The 16,750-nt window shown below is 37.9% G+C and overlaps 3 protein-coding genes across 7 annotated transcripts in view; 1 reads left to right on the top strand and 2 right to left on the bottom strand.

Moving 5' to 3' along the window:
- LOC117206163 overlaps positions 1-9,319 on the top strand; it is an 83,381-nt gene extending 74,062 nt beyond the window's left edge. For all 3 annotated transcript variants that reach the window (XM_033445265.1, XM_033445266.1, XM_033445267.1), the window contains 5 exons: positions 6,848-7,103; positions 7,672-7,856; positions 7,942-8,214; positions 8,294-8,567; positions 8,640-9,319. In XM_033445265.1, the coding sequence (XP_033301156.1) occupies positions 6,848-7,103; positions 7,672-7,856; positions 7,942-8,214; positions 8,294-8,567; positions 8,640-8,992 (1,341 nt within the window). In that variant the 3' untranslated portion in view covers positions 8,993-9,319. The remainder of the gene's footprint in view (positions 1-6,847; positions 7,104-7,671; positions 7,857-7,941; positions 8,215-8,293; positions 8,568-8,639) is intronic.
- A 40-nt stretch (positions 9,320-9,359) lies between these two features.
- LOC117206167 (THO complex subunit 6 homolog) lies at positions 9,360-10,997 on the bottom strand. Its single transcript, XM_033445272.1, has 5 exons — positions 10,779-10,997; positions 10,353-10,580; positions 10,115-10,282; positions 9,881-10,043; positions 9,360-9,794 (listed from the first exon to the last, which is right to left on the bottom strand). Exons 1-5 carry the CDS (start codon positions 10,895-10,897, stop codon positions 9,474-9,476), a joined length of 999 nt encoding a protein of 332 aa, XP_033301163.1. The 5' UTR covers positions 10,898-10,997; the 3' UTR covers positions 9,360-9,473.
- A 142-nt stretch (positions 10,998-11,139) lies between these two features.
- Positions 11,140-16,097, bottom strand: LOC117206160 (DNA ligase 1). 3 transcript variants are annotated; one of them, XM_033445256.1, is made up of 16 exons: positions 16,059-16,097; positions 15,684-15,796; positions 15,295-15,614; positions 15,110-15,180; positions 14,677-15,035; positions 14,425-14,596; positions 14,231-14,357; positions 13,990-14,162; positions 13,697-13,920; positions 13,273-13,401; positions 12,846-12,985; positions 12,571-12,772; positions 12,276-12,482; positions 11,999-12,215; positions 11,706-11,941; positions 11,140-11,621 (listed from the first exon to the last, which is right to left on the bottom strand). In XM_033445256.1, the coding sequence occupies exons 3-16, from the start codon at positions 15,528-15,530 to the stop codon at positions 11,250-11,252; spliced, it is 2,865 nt and encodes a 954-aa protein (XP_033301147.1). In that variant the 5' UTR covers positions 15,531-15,614; positions 15,684-15,796; positions 16,059-16,097; the 3' UTR covers positions 11,140-11,249. The 3 variants fall into 3 exon arrangements, with proteins under 3 accessions (XP_033301147.1, XP_033301149.1, XP_033301146.1); XM_033445258.1 differs by lacking the exon at positions 16,059-16,097 and having other exon boundaries at positions 15,295-15,381; positions 15,561-15,614; positions 15,684-16,010; XM_033445255.1 differs by lacking the exon at positions 16,059-16,097 and having other exon boundaries at positions 15,684-16,011.
- Positions 16,098-16,750: the final 653 nt, after the last annotated feature.

Raw genomic sequence — 16,750 nt, 5'->3', positions numbered from 1 at the left:
CCAAGGAAATGGAAATTCTAATTCATTGAATCTATCGAGAGTGGTTTGAGTATACTATAGAGAATTCCTCTGTATATCGATTACAGTGTTTGTCGATCGCGCAGATAGAAGCAGCCGCGTTCGCGACATTTCTCGCTAATGTTGCCCCTGGATAACGCTGCAAAGAGAATTTCCTGGCCATTACTAGGAATAACGTATCGATGTTGCAAGCATCAAAGTTCCGCCTCACAACTATCGTAGATACGGTTCCTTCCCCATCTAATCTTATGTTACAATAAAGATCAGACCAACTTGAATTTTCTCAGAGTTTATCTGTGAAATATTATACGTTCTTGCTACGCGTAGTCATCGCTACAGCGTACGGATTCATCATATCGAATCATCGGTAATTCGAGTTCTCACCCTCGCAAAATCAAGCCCTTTTGCGGTTTCGTTCGTCCTCTTCAGAGGCGACGAACAAATCTTTTAAACAATTTTTATAGATCCCGAAAAATAGCAGGGATATCACTAGTCGTACCGCTGACAATAGGAAAAAGAGAAAACAAAGAAAGAAGGTTGCATGATAACAGCAGACAAGAGCGAAGGAAGAGAAGTACAATTATTAGGAAATAAAGTACAGGCAGAAGAAGAAAGTAGACAAACGAACGAAGAATGAATAAACGGATGAACGAAAAGTGAATGGGAGTAATGTTTATGCGAAGATAAAGTGTTTAGAGATAGAGGGATAACCAAAGAATCGATATATCTTTACGCTATTGTAGATATCTGTAAGTTTATCTTTAGTTTCGTTTCACGTTTGTCAACTATACAAAACCAAGCTTTGATCTCTAGGCAACCAGGCTGAAAGGAATAAACACGATACAATAAATTACGATATTTCTAGCGCTGACAGGGCTCGAGTTGCACGATTACACGCTGAAACCGTGTCTCTAGCAGTGAGAAGCATTCGAAACGAAGAAACGGAACGATTCAGACGAAAACGCGAGAGGATCGAATGAGGGGGATGGGAAAAGTGGTGGCGTGCACGGTAATTCGAGCTAAGAGGTTGTAATTAACATCGCGCCAGCCGGCGGAGAAAGGCGGACGCGAAACGAAAGGGAAGAGGAAAGCCGAGGGTCTACTCGATGGACGTTCGGACAACAGGGAACGGGGCTACGAGAGAAACTCTTGGCCGGAAAGGTCGAAGAGGTTAAATATTCCGGGAAGGGAACCAACGACGATCTGCGAACACGCGAGTAAAAACGTGGAAACGCGTGACCTTTAAATCAATCACAGGTTCGGAGCCGCGCCGGCAGAATCTTCATTCTCACGCTCCCCAGAGTGTTCCATTCGATTCGTTCTATTTCTTTCCTCTCCTCTTTCGTACGTGATGTTCGCGAAGAGGAAGTGGAGGAAGACACAGCCAGGGTTCGCTCGAGTAACTTGCAATTTGGCCCATCCAGCCTCCACTTCCCTTGCTCCGGAGCAGCGTGAGTGGCTGACCTTTGCACCGATCGCGATTTCACGAGGACTCGGGTTCACGTTGTAAAAGTTGTTGCCAAGTTCTGCGAATTTCACACGTTCCAAGTCGTACGTTCGAATCGTTGAAAATTTTGTATTTTTTAATTCAACGGTCGTGTGTCTGAGGAAAGAAAATTGTTTACGTTTTGTTGGGGAATTTTTACGAAAACGGTGAAATACGATGGTGGAAAATTCGAACGTTGTCCGTGGAAATCGTAATCGAGGGATGTTTAAAGATTTCGATTGTGCCAGAAGTTGAATAAGTTTGCAAATATCAGTTAGCTCCCTTAGATGTTACGTCAATGACGAATCGTTTTGTTTCGTCATTAGAAATTAAAACTTCTGTGAGAAAGGGGGAGTACTATGGTAATTAAAAATTCGTTAATGCCTCGCGTGACTTGATGACGTATTCGTAAGAATGATTCGGCGGGATCAAAGGATCTCAATAGCATGCGAGGTGCATAAGTCAGTGGCAACGTCTTCATGTACGTCTCTATGCCGTGACTCGTCGATTCCATTTTCTGCATCTTCAGCTTCGTTATTGTGGGAATGCCGCGGCACGTTGATTCAAAGATCATCGACTAAGCGACTAAAGGTGTACGGTGATGAACGAGCGTCCTATTCTTTTCGTACAAGCAGCCGATTAATGTCGCTTCTCATGATCGTAAACTAGAAACAAAGACCGAAAGCACCATTTACCTGCAAGACCATCCGTAAAAATTGCAACTTGATCGAACAACATAATTCAATTAACCTATCGATCTCATCAAACCCACGAAGACACGCGTCTCTCGCAAACGGCTGAAAGAATCTCAAGTAAGAAAACGTATCACCCCTCTGTAACGTTCCAAGGCTAAAAGTCACCAGCTATAAAAGCTCGCACAGACACGTCCACCAGTTTAACCAAGTAACGAGTAAACGCCACAAGATCGCCTGCTACGTAGAAAGTGTGCAGGATATTAATACGAATTTCAGATACAAATTTGCTCTATTAATAACGTCTGACGAGGCAAGTTTTAGCGTCCACACACGTTAACCTACTGAATTACTCGTCGCTCGACTAAATCAGCGGCTACGTGTGTGCGTACATGAACACGTTCCAATCAATTTCTACGCCGAGCAATGCCAACCGAAGAGAGCAACCAGTAGCCGAGACTCGTGAAACGCGAATCGGGTGACGAACCACATGGTCCGTGCGTTTCACGTTCCAGGGAAATTGATACCGTGCGTCCAAGGTGGACAGATAAGATCGAGGTGGCCGCGAGCGAGACGCTAAACTAATGTCCCGTGCACAGTGGCGCGCGAGATAGATATCTTGAGAATTTCATTAGCATGATCCGAGAAGAAGAAGGAGGTTGCTGCCTGGGCTCGCGCCGCCATCACGTTCTCTCCCTTTTTAACTTGTCACCCGGGGCTAGCTCGCGTGTTCCTTCGCACCATGGACCAGCCTTTCTGTCACTTAAACCGGACCCTCCTTCTTCTCCACCTTGCCCAGACTTATTTCTTTCTCAGGACTGCGACCAGTTGATTAGTCCACCAGGCGAGTAGATTCCTAATTACTCGAGAGTGAAACGCTTCTCTTTCGTCTTGTCTCCACCTTTTTGCGTGCCGTTCGGCGCTTATTGAAATCGAAGTTAACGAGGACACGGTCCTGGTTAGTACCGATCCCAGCATCTTCCACAAGGATTTATGGGGCGTGTTGCGCGCCTGCCGTTCCTATTGTATCGCGTGAGTTATCTTTCAGCTAAGAGTTCTGTGTCCCTATTCCGATTGGTTTAGAGCTATATTGGATGTTTATTTCAACAGAGAAAGAGAAAGAGAAAGATAAGGAAAGACCCATTATTTCGTACAATTTGATATACAGTTTCCGATCTTTTCGTTCTGTGTAGAGATAAATAGACGCGTCTTTCGGTTCTATTATACCCGTGTATTTGTTATATGTCCTGAGAAATCGAAGATCTGAACGCTATCGCTTACGAAATGTCTCTTATCGACTTTTTTCATGAATTATTTAATTCAAGGCTAGCGAAACGTTACAGATATACTTTGGTATATCTAGAATTAGAGCAAGCACACTCATCTGTATATTTCTCTAATTTTTCCAAAATATTCTAAATTAAAATTCGATTTCTCATTGAAAAAAAATTGGAAATCACCGACTAGAAATCACCAGTGTTCCGCAGGACCTAGAGGCTGAAACAGAAATCGGCTTAGAATTTCTGTATCACCGAACACCTTTTAATCAAATAGTCTATAGAGGTGCAAGAAATTATTATTTGACTTTCGCAAAACGTTATACTCGCGCATCTTTTTTTTTTTTTTTGATTAAAACATTCGCGTTATTGAAAATTTGTTAATCCATGGAATTTATTATCCTGTTCCGGTCGTCCTAAAAAATCGAGTAACGTGGATCGCCGATGACCACTGTTGGCAGTCGGCGTGTTAACCGAGGAAAAAGATACATTTGAAAAAGAAAAAGGAAAAAAAGGAACGGTGAAAGTAGTTTCGAGGTAATCGGTCGGCCGATCACCGGAAGAATCATCTCGTGGCGCGTAACACAAAGGGCTCGGTATAAATTATAACGGCGTTCCGGGGGCATCAGAATGGCTACTTAGCCGGCCCATTCACCGCGTAAAATCGAAAGCCCGGCCCGGGTGAAACGTCTTCATTTTTCATGGCCACGAGAGTCCCGGGGTTGCAAAGCGCGTTTTTCCCCCGGGGCTAACCCGCTTCATTACCCCTTCGCAAAAGAGAGAATATAAAATTCCCGACGTATTCGATCAGCCGTGAACAAATTACTATATAATTTTCCCGCCGGCGCGATTATTCACGTTAATGGTGCAATAATTCATAGGAACGCGTTTGCAGCCCGGGTCCAACGGCCACGTGAATGTCTTCGGAGATCGGTCCACGCGAGAGGATGAAACGCTGTTGAAAGATTGCACGGATAGTCGCGAGCCCCGATTCGTTTAATGGAAACGTGCTTGAAGCCGGGAGCCGCGCGATTACACCAGAAGAAAAAAAGAAGCAGCTTTTTTCTTAATGGAAAATGAACGGGTTGTTCTTTTAGATGAATTTTCGTAATAGAATTAAAGTGGTTTCAGCTATAGGATAATATGAGAAAAGGAGGGTTATTTTCTTGATAGATTGCCAATGTGTTGTTCTTTGGAATTTTCGTTATGGTATTATGTAATGGTAAATCGGTTTCGGTTATGAAATAATATGGCAAGAGGTGAATTCTTTTCTTAAGGGAACACTTGTTCGAAGATTGGCTTAAACGCTGTAACGCGAGAAGAATAGGATTCTTCTCTTAATGTGAAACTCTTAGAAGAATCTTTGTATAATGCAATATCAATTTCTTATCGTATCGATTCTTACATTATCAAACAACAGCTCCAGTTTCGTATTTCTTCGATACAGAATTTTTCTTTTCGCAAGAGAAAGATAAATATCTATGAATTTTTGATACTCGCGTTATCGATGTGTCTGCGGTAGCGTCAGAAAGGTACGGAGGGTTGAATTGATTGGGGTTAGTTCTCTGGTAACAGAAGACAGTTATAGTTGTTCAGAATACGCTACGATTAAACGACTATAGTCAACGACCTGTTTAGTCAGCCTTAATTTAGTCAGTCGCTAACTGAACAAGATAGTTAGACAAAATTTAATTTTATTTCACTTTCTCGTTAACTTCTAAATTACGTCAATTAATAACGAAAATAATACGACACATCCTAGCTCTTGCCATAATCGCAGAACGTCGTGCTTGTTCCTAGTTTGGAATCTCGCTAAAAGTGTGTTAATCTAACGAAGAAAAATGCTTCTAACCACCGCAACCACAGCAGGATTCTTGGGAGACCGCAGTGTCCTTGGTGACGCGAGTCCTCCACTTCCGGGTCTCATTGTTTCCTATGAAAACGAACGAGACCCAAGAGTTGGAAAGAGGAGGCCGCGGCGTAGAAATTTTACGAGGCGGTCCGTGACGTTCGTTCGTAAATTTCACGGTGGCCATGGCTGGTATTTATGCGAGGCGACAGCCGTAAATTTCCACGGCACGGTAAACCACGCCGGGGACAAGCGTGCGTCGACGAATAATTCATTTCCGCCAGAGCCGGCCCGCGGGCTAATTGAACGCCTATGAGACGAATTAATAATCCACTTTGTAGAAAGAGCTGCACAGGCGAGAGATTTACCGCGATCCGACCCATCGTGGCACAAGCTCGCGGAAGTGCAATATATATTCTATCTTGAGCAAACGAACCTATGGACGTTGTTGTCGTAAGTAACAGCGACGAGTAATAACGGCTCGTTATTAGCGCGTTTGTCGTTTAATAAATTAGAGAGGCATGCGGGTGTGGGCACAAGATCGTCTTATGGGAAATGCTGAACGTGCGATCCGAGTTTTAAGTTGTTGGTTTAACCCTTAGCAGACTGGTCATAGATACGTAGTGTCAGATTACACGACAGATTTTATTTATTAAAAATAATAAGATTTAATAAGTACGCGTAATACATATAATAGGTATGAAAATAAATATGTTTATATGGCTGGAAATAATTAGAATATCGTTATTACGAATGGTTTCATTGCATAATCCACAAGGCGACGAAATCCTATGGCTTTGATAGATTAACGTGTGACTCGTACGATTATTACGATAAAGATCGAAATTGACGAGAAAACCGAGTATAAAAATGAAAAGTGACGTGAAAAATAATCCTCCGATTACTTTGTTTGTTCGTTAAAGCGTTCACGGTTGAAGATACGGAAATTGTACAGTTTTAGATCGGATGAATTAGTACCTCCTAACGTACCTCCTATAAATCTCGTTCAATGAATAACACGTTCATAAACTGGACAAATTTTTCATACGGCAGAAAAATAGAATATTTCAATTGATGCAATCGCGCGAACTACAAATTGCTACAATCAAGTGAACAATTGAGTTGGTTTTGCCAGGGTTGGAAATTACATTAACAACAGCTCTAACGAGCCTCCTATTTCAATTTCTGAATGATCTACGCTTACACTTCGCTTCTAAAACGTCCTTTGATTATTCACGAACCTCAGCCGGTAGTCATTCTATTTATCTCTTGTAAAGGGAAGTGCACTTCTGTAACGCAAACTAGTCTCTTGAATAGCGCTCATTTCCCGTACAGCCACGTCTATTTACATTCGTGTAAGAAGCACGCGTGGTACTCGTTTCGAGCTGGTTATACCAACCAGTTAACACGACGTATTTTCCTCTTACAAAGCGGACAGAAACCGAAAGATACAAATGTTGACGGATGTTAAGACTTTTTCCCCGACGCGTAAAAGCGAATTAAACGTTGGATGTTCGAATTACAGGAACATGGCTGTTCGGTGCAGACGGTGGACCTGGTGGCGGACTGTCCTTTGCAGGTAGTGACACCCTCGTCGAGGTCGCCGTCACCGCCCAGATCGCCGACGCCCGCGACGCCCTCGACGCCCTTCGTACCTCCGAGGAGCATGGGGCAACGGCCAAGCACCCTGTTGCGCCCCAAAATCTCTTTGACCTGGGTGTTACGCGGGCAACAGCAACCTGCGTCCAACAACAGTCATTCTTCCGCAAATGGGAACGCAGGTCCGTGAAATATGAGTAAAAGAAATAGTCTACTCTATGGGAAGCATGATCGAGCAATGATTTCGTTATAACGGAGTACGAGTGAAACGTAAAAAAGTTGCGTCAATGCTTTAGATGCGAGGAATTTGGTTCGAACGTAAAGCCTTTTGGGGGTCGAGCAGTCGTCCGAATGTGGAAAAATTGCGTCAAATAATAATTCGCACGTGAAGGGAGGAACCGAAGAGATCGAGTAACGGGTCGAGTATAGAGGTTTGGTCAGAATTGGGTCAGGCAATAATCCAAATATAGGAACCTCGCGTATGAAATTCGAGGCGAAGTAAAAACCTAACTGTATGAAAATTAAATTAAATAGCAGTTACGCAATGGAAAAGTTGGATCAGGCGATATTCCACGTACAGAAAATCGAGGCCGAGCAATACCAGTTGAGAAACTTAAGTCGTGTATACGTATACTTGATTCCTAAAGAGGAGAAATGACACGAGCTGCATGCAATAAGAATAAATATCATAAATTACCGGTAATTTTGCTACTTCGTAGAATTCTAAGAAACAATGTTATCTTCGTATAGGTGGGAACGGCGATCGAGAGGGCTTGTCACGAGACAGTAAGGAAAGGTCCTCGAAGAGGAGTGTGAAAAGCGTGAAAGAAAAAGATGGTTGTAAGGAGAATGTCGACACGGAGAAGCGAGAAAAGAAAGTTCTGCATAGAATAGAGAAGATCGAGAGGACGGAGAAGGTGGAAGTTCAAGAAAAGGTTCTCTTCTAATTAACATCTTTCAACGTGGAAAACACAACGCGTTAACAATTTACATTCACGTTTATTATCGTCCTCCTTTCAGGCTATCGGCAAGGAGGCACTGGCCAATGAGAGATCGTTGGATAGTCCTCTGGAGAAGCAGTCAGAAAAGGAATTTTCAGGGCTAAAGGAGACGAAGGAGAAGGAGAAAGTTAAGAGGGCAGTGTCCGAACCATCTCTCGTATCTCGTGAGTCAACGTCCACGCCTAGTGGCCGAGAGAAACACAGACATCGAAGAACCAAACGGTCCCATAAACCCAGACCTCCGAGCAGATTTGGCTACGAAATCGCCGATCTTGATGCGTATCTCACCAAAGTAAGTACTTTTTCGATTATTAACAACGAGACGATATGGCCTCTACAACGTTACTTTGGAAAATATTCCACGTCTTTAGGCTTCTATAGAGAAACCTGCCAATATTCCCGTGGTCCTCTCGTTTCCATCCGTCCTGTACCAGACTCAAGGTGGTACTCAAGACGAGATGGCTCTCCCTCTTGGAACAGTGGTGAATGCTGTATTCAAGAACCAAACCTGGCTATACGTTCAAACTCCACACGGCCAGGAAGGGTACGTCGGGTACGCAGCTTGTCTGCCATTGGGGATATTACCGCAACCAACCAGAGGACCATGTTGGGAGGATTCAACAGACGTATTTCCTCGTCCCTTAGGTAATTTAAAAATTCATTTCCAATAGTATCGGTTCTAAAATTCATTTTTCATTAGTTTATTGTTCCTTCCAGGTAACATGACTGATACGGAAAAGCTCAGAGATACAAGATCAGAGTGCGGAGCTCGAGGCAGAAATCCAAGGGTAAAACGAGGTTCTAGGGACGCAGTGTCAGCCTGCGGAGAACGCAGTGTCGACAGATTGTACCTCAGGGCCGCGGCGAACGCTAGAACCAAAGGATCTCGGCATACTTTACTCGTCATACGTAGCGATTATGAGGGTCAAGGTGGGAACGCTTTGAGCGTCTCCAAGGGTGACGTTGTTGCACTACTTAGCGATCACGTCAGTGATTGGTTCTGGGTCCGTTCGCGAGACGGCAGAGAGGGCTTTATACCTGCGGTGATAGCAGGTCATGGCTTCCTATGACTCTTACGTTGCTGTTGTTTGTCTAAAATTAGTTGCTCGTTCAATACCATTCGGAAAAAAAATTATCATTGTATTATCTACCACCGCATCATTTGTCATTTAACAGTTTTCTACGTTCGATTTCTTCATTAAACTTTGCTTTTTTCCAAATAAAACGCATAATGCTCCTTACAGTGAGAACTTACTATTAAGTTTCCAACTAATTTTAGACGGATGTTAACTGTGTTTCTTTATACATATTTCATAAATGATCTATTAGTCGAATCTACCCGAAGCTGAGGATGACCGCGTTACAAGAAATCACAACTAACAAACAGATACTTGTATATTTGTAAAAAGTTTTATATCATGTTTTATAAAATGCATATTGTATTAATATATTTATTAAAAAAAAATATATATATATATATACATACATAATGAGATCACTTTCTTCTGTAAATCAATCGGTAGGTTTTTCTGTTGTAATATTTTATTTCTATTAAGCAAACTTTAACATTAACTCGCGGTAATTAAAGTTCGTACAGATGTCTATGTTGTTCGAGGAACCGGCTATGCTGAACACTTTTTGTGGATTTTCCTGATATACAATACTATATACGGTATTGCTGGAAGTTGGCACTTTAGCTAACATTTCTCCTTGATAAGTTAGATGGTAAACGTGAGGTGCCGTCCCAGCAGCTATTACACGCTCTTCGTAGATGTTTGCCACGTGGATGCCTTCATCCGGAAGCTCGAACACAGTAGCTGCTTCCATCGTACGCATATGCCATAAAGATAAACTTGGACCACCACCACATAACTAAATAATCATTATGTATCAGGTTTTCTTTAATCGTTACATTAAAATATATATACGTTCTGCAGAAATAAAAAAAAAGTATGTACCAGCCAGTCTTCCGTGAAGTCTATGGCGCCAATCCATTTTCCAAATCTTGGTCTGGCAACTTTGTCTACTAAATGAGGAGTTAATATATTGGTATTTTCTCTTTTTCGTAAATCCCACAACCTTACTGTTCCATCTTCACCGCATGAAGCTAATTGATTACCCCTGTGAAAAGTGAAAAACTTCATGTACAAACTACATTATGTATTATTTATTAATGATTATATTATACATACATTAAGGATAGGCAATGAATATAGTCTGTATGTCCTTCTAAGCTTCTTAATATTCTACCATCTTCTAGAGTAATTACATAAATATTATTGTCACCACAACCAGCATACAGAATGTTATTTGATTTTGAATATACTAAATAATTTACATCTGGTTTTTCGTAACTGTCCCTAAAAATAAACTGATGTTAAATATTGATAGTCGACATCGTTCATCCAAAATTTTATCATATAATCTTACTTATTAACTGGAAGTTGTATGGTCCATGATACTTTGCTTTTTGGAGCTTTACTCGAAGTAACTATTTTCCAATCCCATCCACATATTTCTCCTGATGTTCCTGTTACTAAGAAATTGTCTGTTGAAATCATACTTTCCACTTGTTGATCGGGATGTGCAGTGAAATGATAATTGGGGCCTTGTAATTCATTTTCTTCGACTTTATGCGGTCCTAGAGCTTTCAATAACCTACAAAAAGAAATTCTTTTAACTGAAGAATAAACTAGATTATAATTTTAACTTTGAAATTACCTAAGATTTTTAAATACTGAACAAAAGCTTTTATCAGTTTTTACTACTTATATTATGTTGTTTATACGCTCTCTTTGACGTCGACATAACCTGTATCTACATACTATTGACTATTTAAGTCAGATATTTACTTACTCGAAAACTGAAATATCTCCGTAAATATTTCCAGCCAATAAATAATTTCCATCCGGGGAGAAAGCTTGTGACAATACAGTGTTATAAAATAATTTTTGATTAATTGTACCCGACATCATTTGTTGATCAACTTTCGTTGCATTCAAAAAGTTAAGGTTAGAAATCCAATTCAATGAAACAATTTATCAAAAAGAATGAAAAGAGTTTACTAAGATTTGTAGTCTACTACGTAGTTAAAAGTTATGTATGGAAAGGTTAAAAGTTCAGTGGTATAATAAACTGTTTTTATTGAATAGTAATCTATAAATTCAAAAAAATTTTTTGTAGTATGTGTAAAAAAAGTACATACATTGAGACAATAATCATCTACATACAAAATATTTCAATTGTTGGTACATTATAAAACAGTCCACCTTATACAAAATGAAGGTATGTTTATCCGCATAACGCAAATTTAGTGAAACGTTAGATTCAATAAAAGTCTTCTTCAGCTACTTTTGTTGATGATGTCTGATTTTTTATCTGCTCTTGACTGTTGTACATATTTGCAACTTGTTGCGCTGAGGTAGCATCCTCATTGTTTTTATCATCGCGAATGCGGACAAAACGTGGAAATCGCAAAGATATTCCTTTCTCTGGATCAATAATACCAACGGCTGCCTTATGAACAGGTGACAAAGAAAGATCTGCACATTTAATTTCCCACACTTGAACTGGTTCGAACCAGTGATCAGGTTCGAGAGACGAGTCATAACGATAGTAGGACTTAGTTTGTGGTATTATATGTTCTTTGAAGAACTCTGTGTGCTTTTGAAGGTCTTCTTCGCTGAATCCAGTACCAATCTACATAAGCAAGAAACATGTAAAAGATTAAAATTATATTTATCCAAACGTTTAAAACATTGTAATGAAGCTAATGACATTTACCTTACAAACACTTTGATATTCCTCATTCTCTTGATCATAACAAGCTAAAAGAAATCCTCCATAGGTTCCTGTCCTTTTTCCTTTCCCTATATAGCCACCAATGACAACCACGTCTAATGTATCACCCACACCTTCTAAATAATCTTTCTTCAATTTTAACCAATTCCGAGAACGCTTAGCAATCTCATATGTTGCATCCTGTTCTAAGGTCTTCACCATAAGGCCCTCGCAATTGCCTATTAAATATAATTATATATTTTTTTAGAAATATTTACAATTAAATAGAGACTAACCTTTGACTGATTCATCTAAGAAATCTTGCACTTGTTCCATAGTCGAAGTATCTAAACTAGTTGCAAATTTCCATTCTCCAATTACTTCTTTGAAATTCTTTTTCAATAATTCACGACGTTTTATGAAAGGTTGTTGTACCAGTGGTTCTCCATTTAAATACAATAAATCAAACATGAACACACATACTTGAACTTTAATATCTGCTTCGTTCGCATCCTAAGGGCGACAAAGATATATGTAAAACTTTCAAAGTAATTTTTTATGCATTTTGCATACCTTGCGTTTTCTTGTACTGAGTATTTGGAAAGGTAGGATTTGTTTATTCTCGTTATCCCAGGCTACTGCTTCACAGTCAAGGATACAACTTTTAACTTCTTCGCCTTGAGTATTTTTAAATCTTCCTATAATATCAGGATATTTGCTGGTATTATTTTCTTGATTCCTACTGTAAATACTAATTTTACCATCCTCGGCTAAATGAATCTGCAAAATATTTGCAAAAGTTAAATATGTTCTTTCCTTGTAACATACTACCTCCATTCTATAATATATATAATTATGAAAAATAAACCTGCGCTCTTTCTCCATCGTACTTCCATTCACAAGTAAATTTCAATCCATCGAAACGCGTTAATACTTCTTGCACACCTTTAGTAGGATGTGCCAACATTGGTTTCATAGGTATGCCAGGTGTAATTTTACATTTGTTCGGTAATTCTTCAATCCCCTCTTTTAGTAAAACAGGAATTATTTTGTCATAATTTGGACATTCACTGAAAATAAACATTATTATCACACGTATAAAAGTATTCAATTCTGGTATCTAAAATAGAAACAAATTCTTACCAATATGTTGTTTTAAGAGTAAGCGCAGTTTCGTCGTACTTTTGTTTAAAGGCATCGCTTGACATTTTCTTACTCACGTCTAAAACTTCCGGTGGATAACTTTGTATTGGTGGTGTCATAGTACACGCTAGTGCCAAAGCCTATAAGCATATATCTTTTAGCAAATTTTCTGTATCATACTGTAGCATTATCTTTAGATGACTTAATGAAAAAATCATTTTGCATAAATATATTAGTTGTCCAAAAAGTGTCTTTCTTTCGCAAAGGTGTTTCTTACAACAGTGCACCTTCAAATGTCGCGGTGTTTATCTCAACAGAACAAAATGGATCGTACATAATTCGACAAAATAATATAAAACAAAAAACGTTGTGCTTCTATTATTTCCTCATAAAATGAAAGAAATTTTTCGGACAACCTAATACTTACTTGTAACACAGATTGTTCTGCTAGACCAATTCGAAGTTTGCCGGCTAGGGACCGAATGAGGTATCTGGCTTCAGTAAAACGACACGCTACAAAAAGCGATTGAATTTTATCCAATTTTTTAGTTAAAGACTGTAAGAATAAATACATGATTACAATAAAAATATTCTGAAATTGTTTGATTATAATACTGGTATAAAGTAATTACAATTAATTATAATCAGTGCCGTCCATAAGCGAAAACTCTTACGTGTCCTTATTTATATGCCCGTATTGTGGTTACTAGCTTTACGAAATTCAAAGAGAGATAAACGAATCTGATAGTTTCATTTTTTCACACACATTTTATTCACCAATTGAAGAACGAGCATTTCGCGTCCTGCCAATGTAAATGGAACAGCACTGCTCTAAATTAATAGATGCATACCGCAGAACCAGTCATTTGTGCGATCTCTTTCAGCCTAGTATATACAATCGATACTGTCAGTGGAGCAGGTTGAAACATAGTTCTTTGATTGGAACGACTTCCTTCTGCCACGATGCCTAAATCCCCAACTGTTTGGACGTCTGCTTTAATTTGAGCTAATGTTCTACCAGTACATTGCGCTATAGCTTTCATCAAATTTGTTTCTGCCACCCCTAATTCAATCCCTAAAAAGAAGGTTATCATATTTAAACAAAAGAAGAAAACGATATACGTATATATCTGGCAATGTTTACCTTCATAAGCAGGTGCTAATTGATTGAGACATAAATATATGCTTGGAAGTAAGTCATCTGGGCTTAAAACTATTACAGATCGGAAATAATTTGATAAAATTTCTATTATTTTTAATCGAGCGCTTGTATCTTCAATCAATTCCAACGTACGTGTCAACGCAATATATGGTACCCTAAAAAAATTAAACAATTGTTTTACCATTGCAACAAATGATACACTATTAAAAAATATGAGACATACTTTTCTCCCTGTTTCCAAAATGCATCATTTATTGGGTCATATTTCGAGGCACTAGGTTTATAAGAGTGACTGGAGGACTTTTTCTTATCTTTATCAGTATTATTTGTACTTTCTTTCTTTTTTGGAGCTGAAAGATATAAAGTTTGTTAAGATAGTTATTTATTTATTTAGTAACATATTGATAAATTAAATACCAAAAAAATTATGTATCTTTTTCGCAGGCTTCTCTACATTAGCCTCTTTTTTCTTTTCTTCTTCTTCACTGTCTTTTTGATTATCTAGAACATCCTCGTCAGAATTTTCTTCTTCGTTAACTGGGTTATTTTCCTCCACATCAAGATTTGCTTTTTTGGGACTTTCTGGCAACTATTAATCAATATATATTAATAGTCATATATATGTATATACATATATAAATATGTACAAAAATATATATATATATATACCAGATTATGTTCTTCTTCGTCACTGGAATCAACAGGTGCTATTATCCTTGACCTTTTTTTAGTAGCTTTTTTTTCACTACTTTTAACATTCTTTTTAGTTTTAGATTCCTTAGGCGAAGACTTTGAAGATTCAAATTCATCACTTGTTTCTGTTTTCTTTTCTACAGTCAACTCATTTTCTTTCTGGTCCTCATCACTTGACACATCTTTCAATTTCTTCTTTGCATCGCTCTTCTTAGGGGTACTTTTTACTTCATTGGTTTTTCTTTTCTTTTTAGTAGCAGTATGTGGAGTTTTACTTTTTCTTTTTTCCTTTTCCTTAGTTGTTGCTATTGGTGATAGCTTAATTTTTGGTGTTCCTAGAATATAGGTATAACATCAAGAAAACTGGAAAATATAGATTACATTTATTTAATTACATAATATAGTTTACCATTTTCTTTCTTTAGTGGTAACGGAGATTTTGAGACTGATTTCTTCCTTGAGGAATTTCCAATAGGTGGACTAAAAAAGAAATAGATTGATAGATCTTATATTGATATTATACATGAAATTTTAAATACCCTATCAATTATAATGAACCATTTCCTAACAATTTCTATAATTAAATTTAATTACCTGGCAGTTTCACTGCTATCTCCACTATCGTCTCTTTTTCGTTTAGGGTTACCCGAATTGCTTTGGTCTCCATTCTTTACAATTTTGCTATTAGCGAGTATCCGATTAAGAACATTATTTACAATAGGGGAAAAAGCATTATTCAATTGGAATTGTTTACTTAAAAATATCACAGGTCGCGAATAAATATTATTGAATACAATTGATCTCAAATTGAACGCAATACGAGTATACATAATCGTACTTGGATAAAATAATCCACGTACCTTGCATTATTAGGTTCAGTCTTATCTTTCGTACTTGCTTTCGAAAAAAATAACCTGTTAAATAAGAAGAAATATTATAAATATATTAAAATAGTGAATACGTTATTATGTTAAATTACATACGTTATACTACGTTGTGCCATTTTAAGGCTTTTTATGGTTATCTTGCTGTACTGTTCCCGCGCATATTTCGTGGGTCTAGGGTCATGGTATATTTATCGAAATTTGTATAGAGCCTGAAAACGAGTGGCACAACTGACCAGAAGGTGTTTTATATGCAAAAATAAGTCGAAAAAAATAACATAGTCTTTTCGTTTTAGATTTTGTTTTCAAGAAAATCGAGTTTCAAGATTCGTTGAGTAAAATTTCTGAGATAAAATTTATATATATCCAGTACTTGGTTGTTACATATTTATTTGTACAGTCAGTGGAACTGATATATTGAGGTCTTAAATTAAAACGTCAAGTAATGACACTCATTGATGTAACCGTACTTACGTCCAACGAAACGAGACTTTGACTTACTGTCATTACTGGCTACAACTATTGACAACTATTGACTGATACTCAAATGTCATTGCCTTGTCTCGTTGGACAGACTGTAGGATATAGAAGTCCTTTGAATCGTAGGCTACAAATTTTTTCATTAAAATACATATCCAATTTTTGCTTAATAAAGATTATTATTAGTAAAATCTGGAAGAAACAATTTTCAATTATCACCATATCCAGTATCATTTATTTTATATAAATTATAAACATACAGTAGTCTAAATTTAAATTGGAAAGTTCAGCATGGACCATATATGGCTTACATGGCACTCAGTATGTTTTTGCGACGGGAACTTTGAGACTATCTGAAATAATTAAATATTTTCTACATTGCAATATTTATTTGTTGACAAATTTTACATTTTAATAAAAAGAGAAGACTAAAGCTATTGAATAACGTATGACATATTTGGTAGGTAAATGTTCACTTGCATTTAATATAAAATGAACATGGCATGATCTTATAGATGAACCTAATATATACCATTAAAGATTTGCAAGATTAAAAAATGAAAGCTTATAATAAACGAGATCAAAATTCGATTTATTAAAATTTAAATATTTTTTAATTTTTTCAAATTTTAATTATTCATTAAGAAGATAGGAGGAAGCATGTGTATAAGGGAAAGAAAAACGCC

Source organism: Bombus bifarius, unplaced genomic scaffold (genome assembly GCF_011952205.1).
Source record: "Bombus bifarius isolate JDL3187 unplaced genomic scaffold, Bbif_JDL3187 scf7180000007996, whole genome shotgun sequence".
In the NCBI taxonomy this organism is placed as follows: domain Eukaryota; kingdom Metazoa; phylum Arthropoda; class Insecta; order Hymenoptera; family Apidae; genus Bombus; species Bombus bifarius.
Note: the sequence above shows the minus strand (reverse complement) of the source record. Positions and strands in the feature narration are given on the sequence as shown.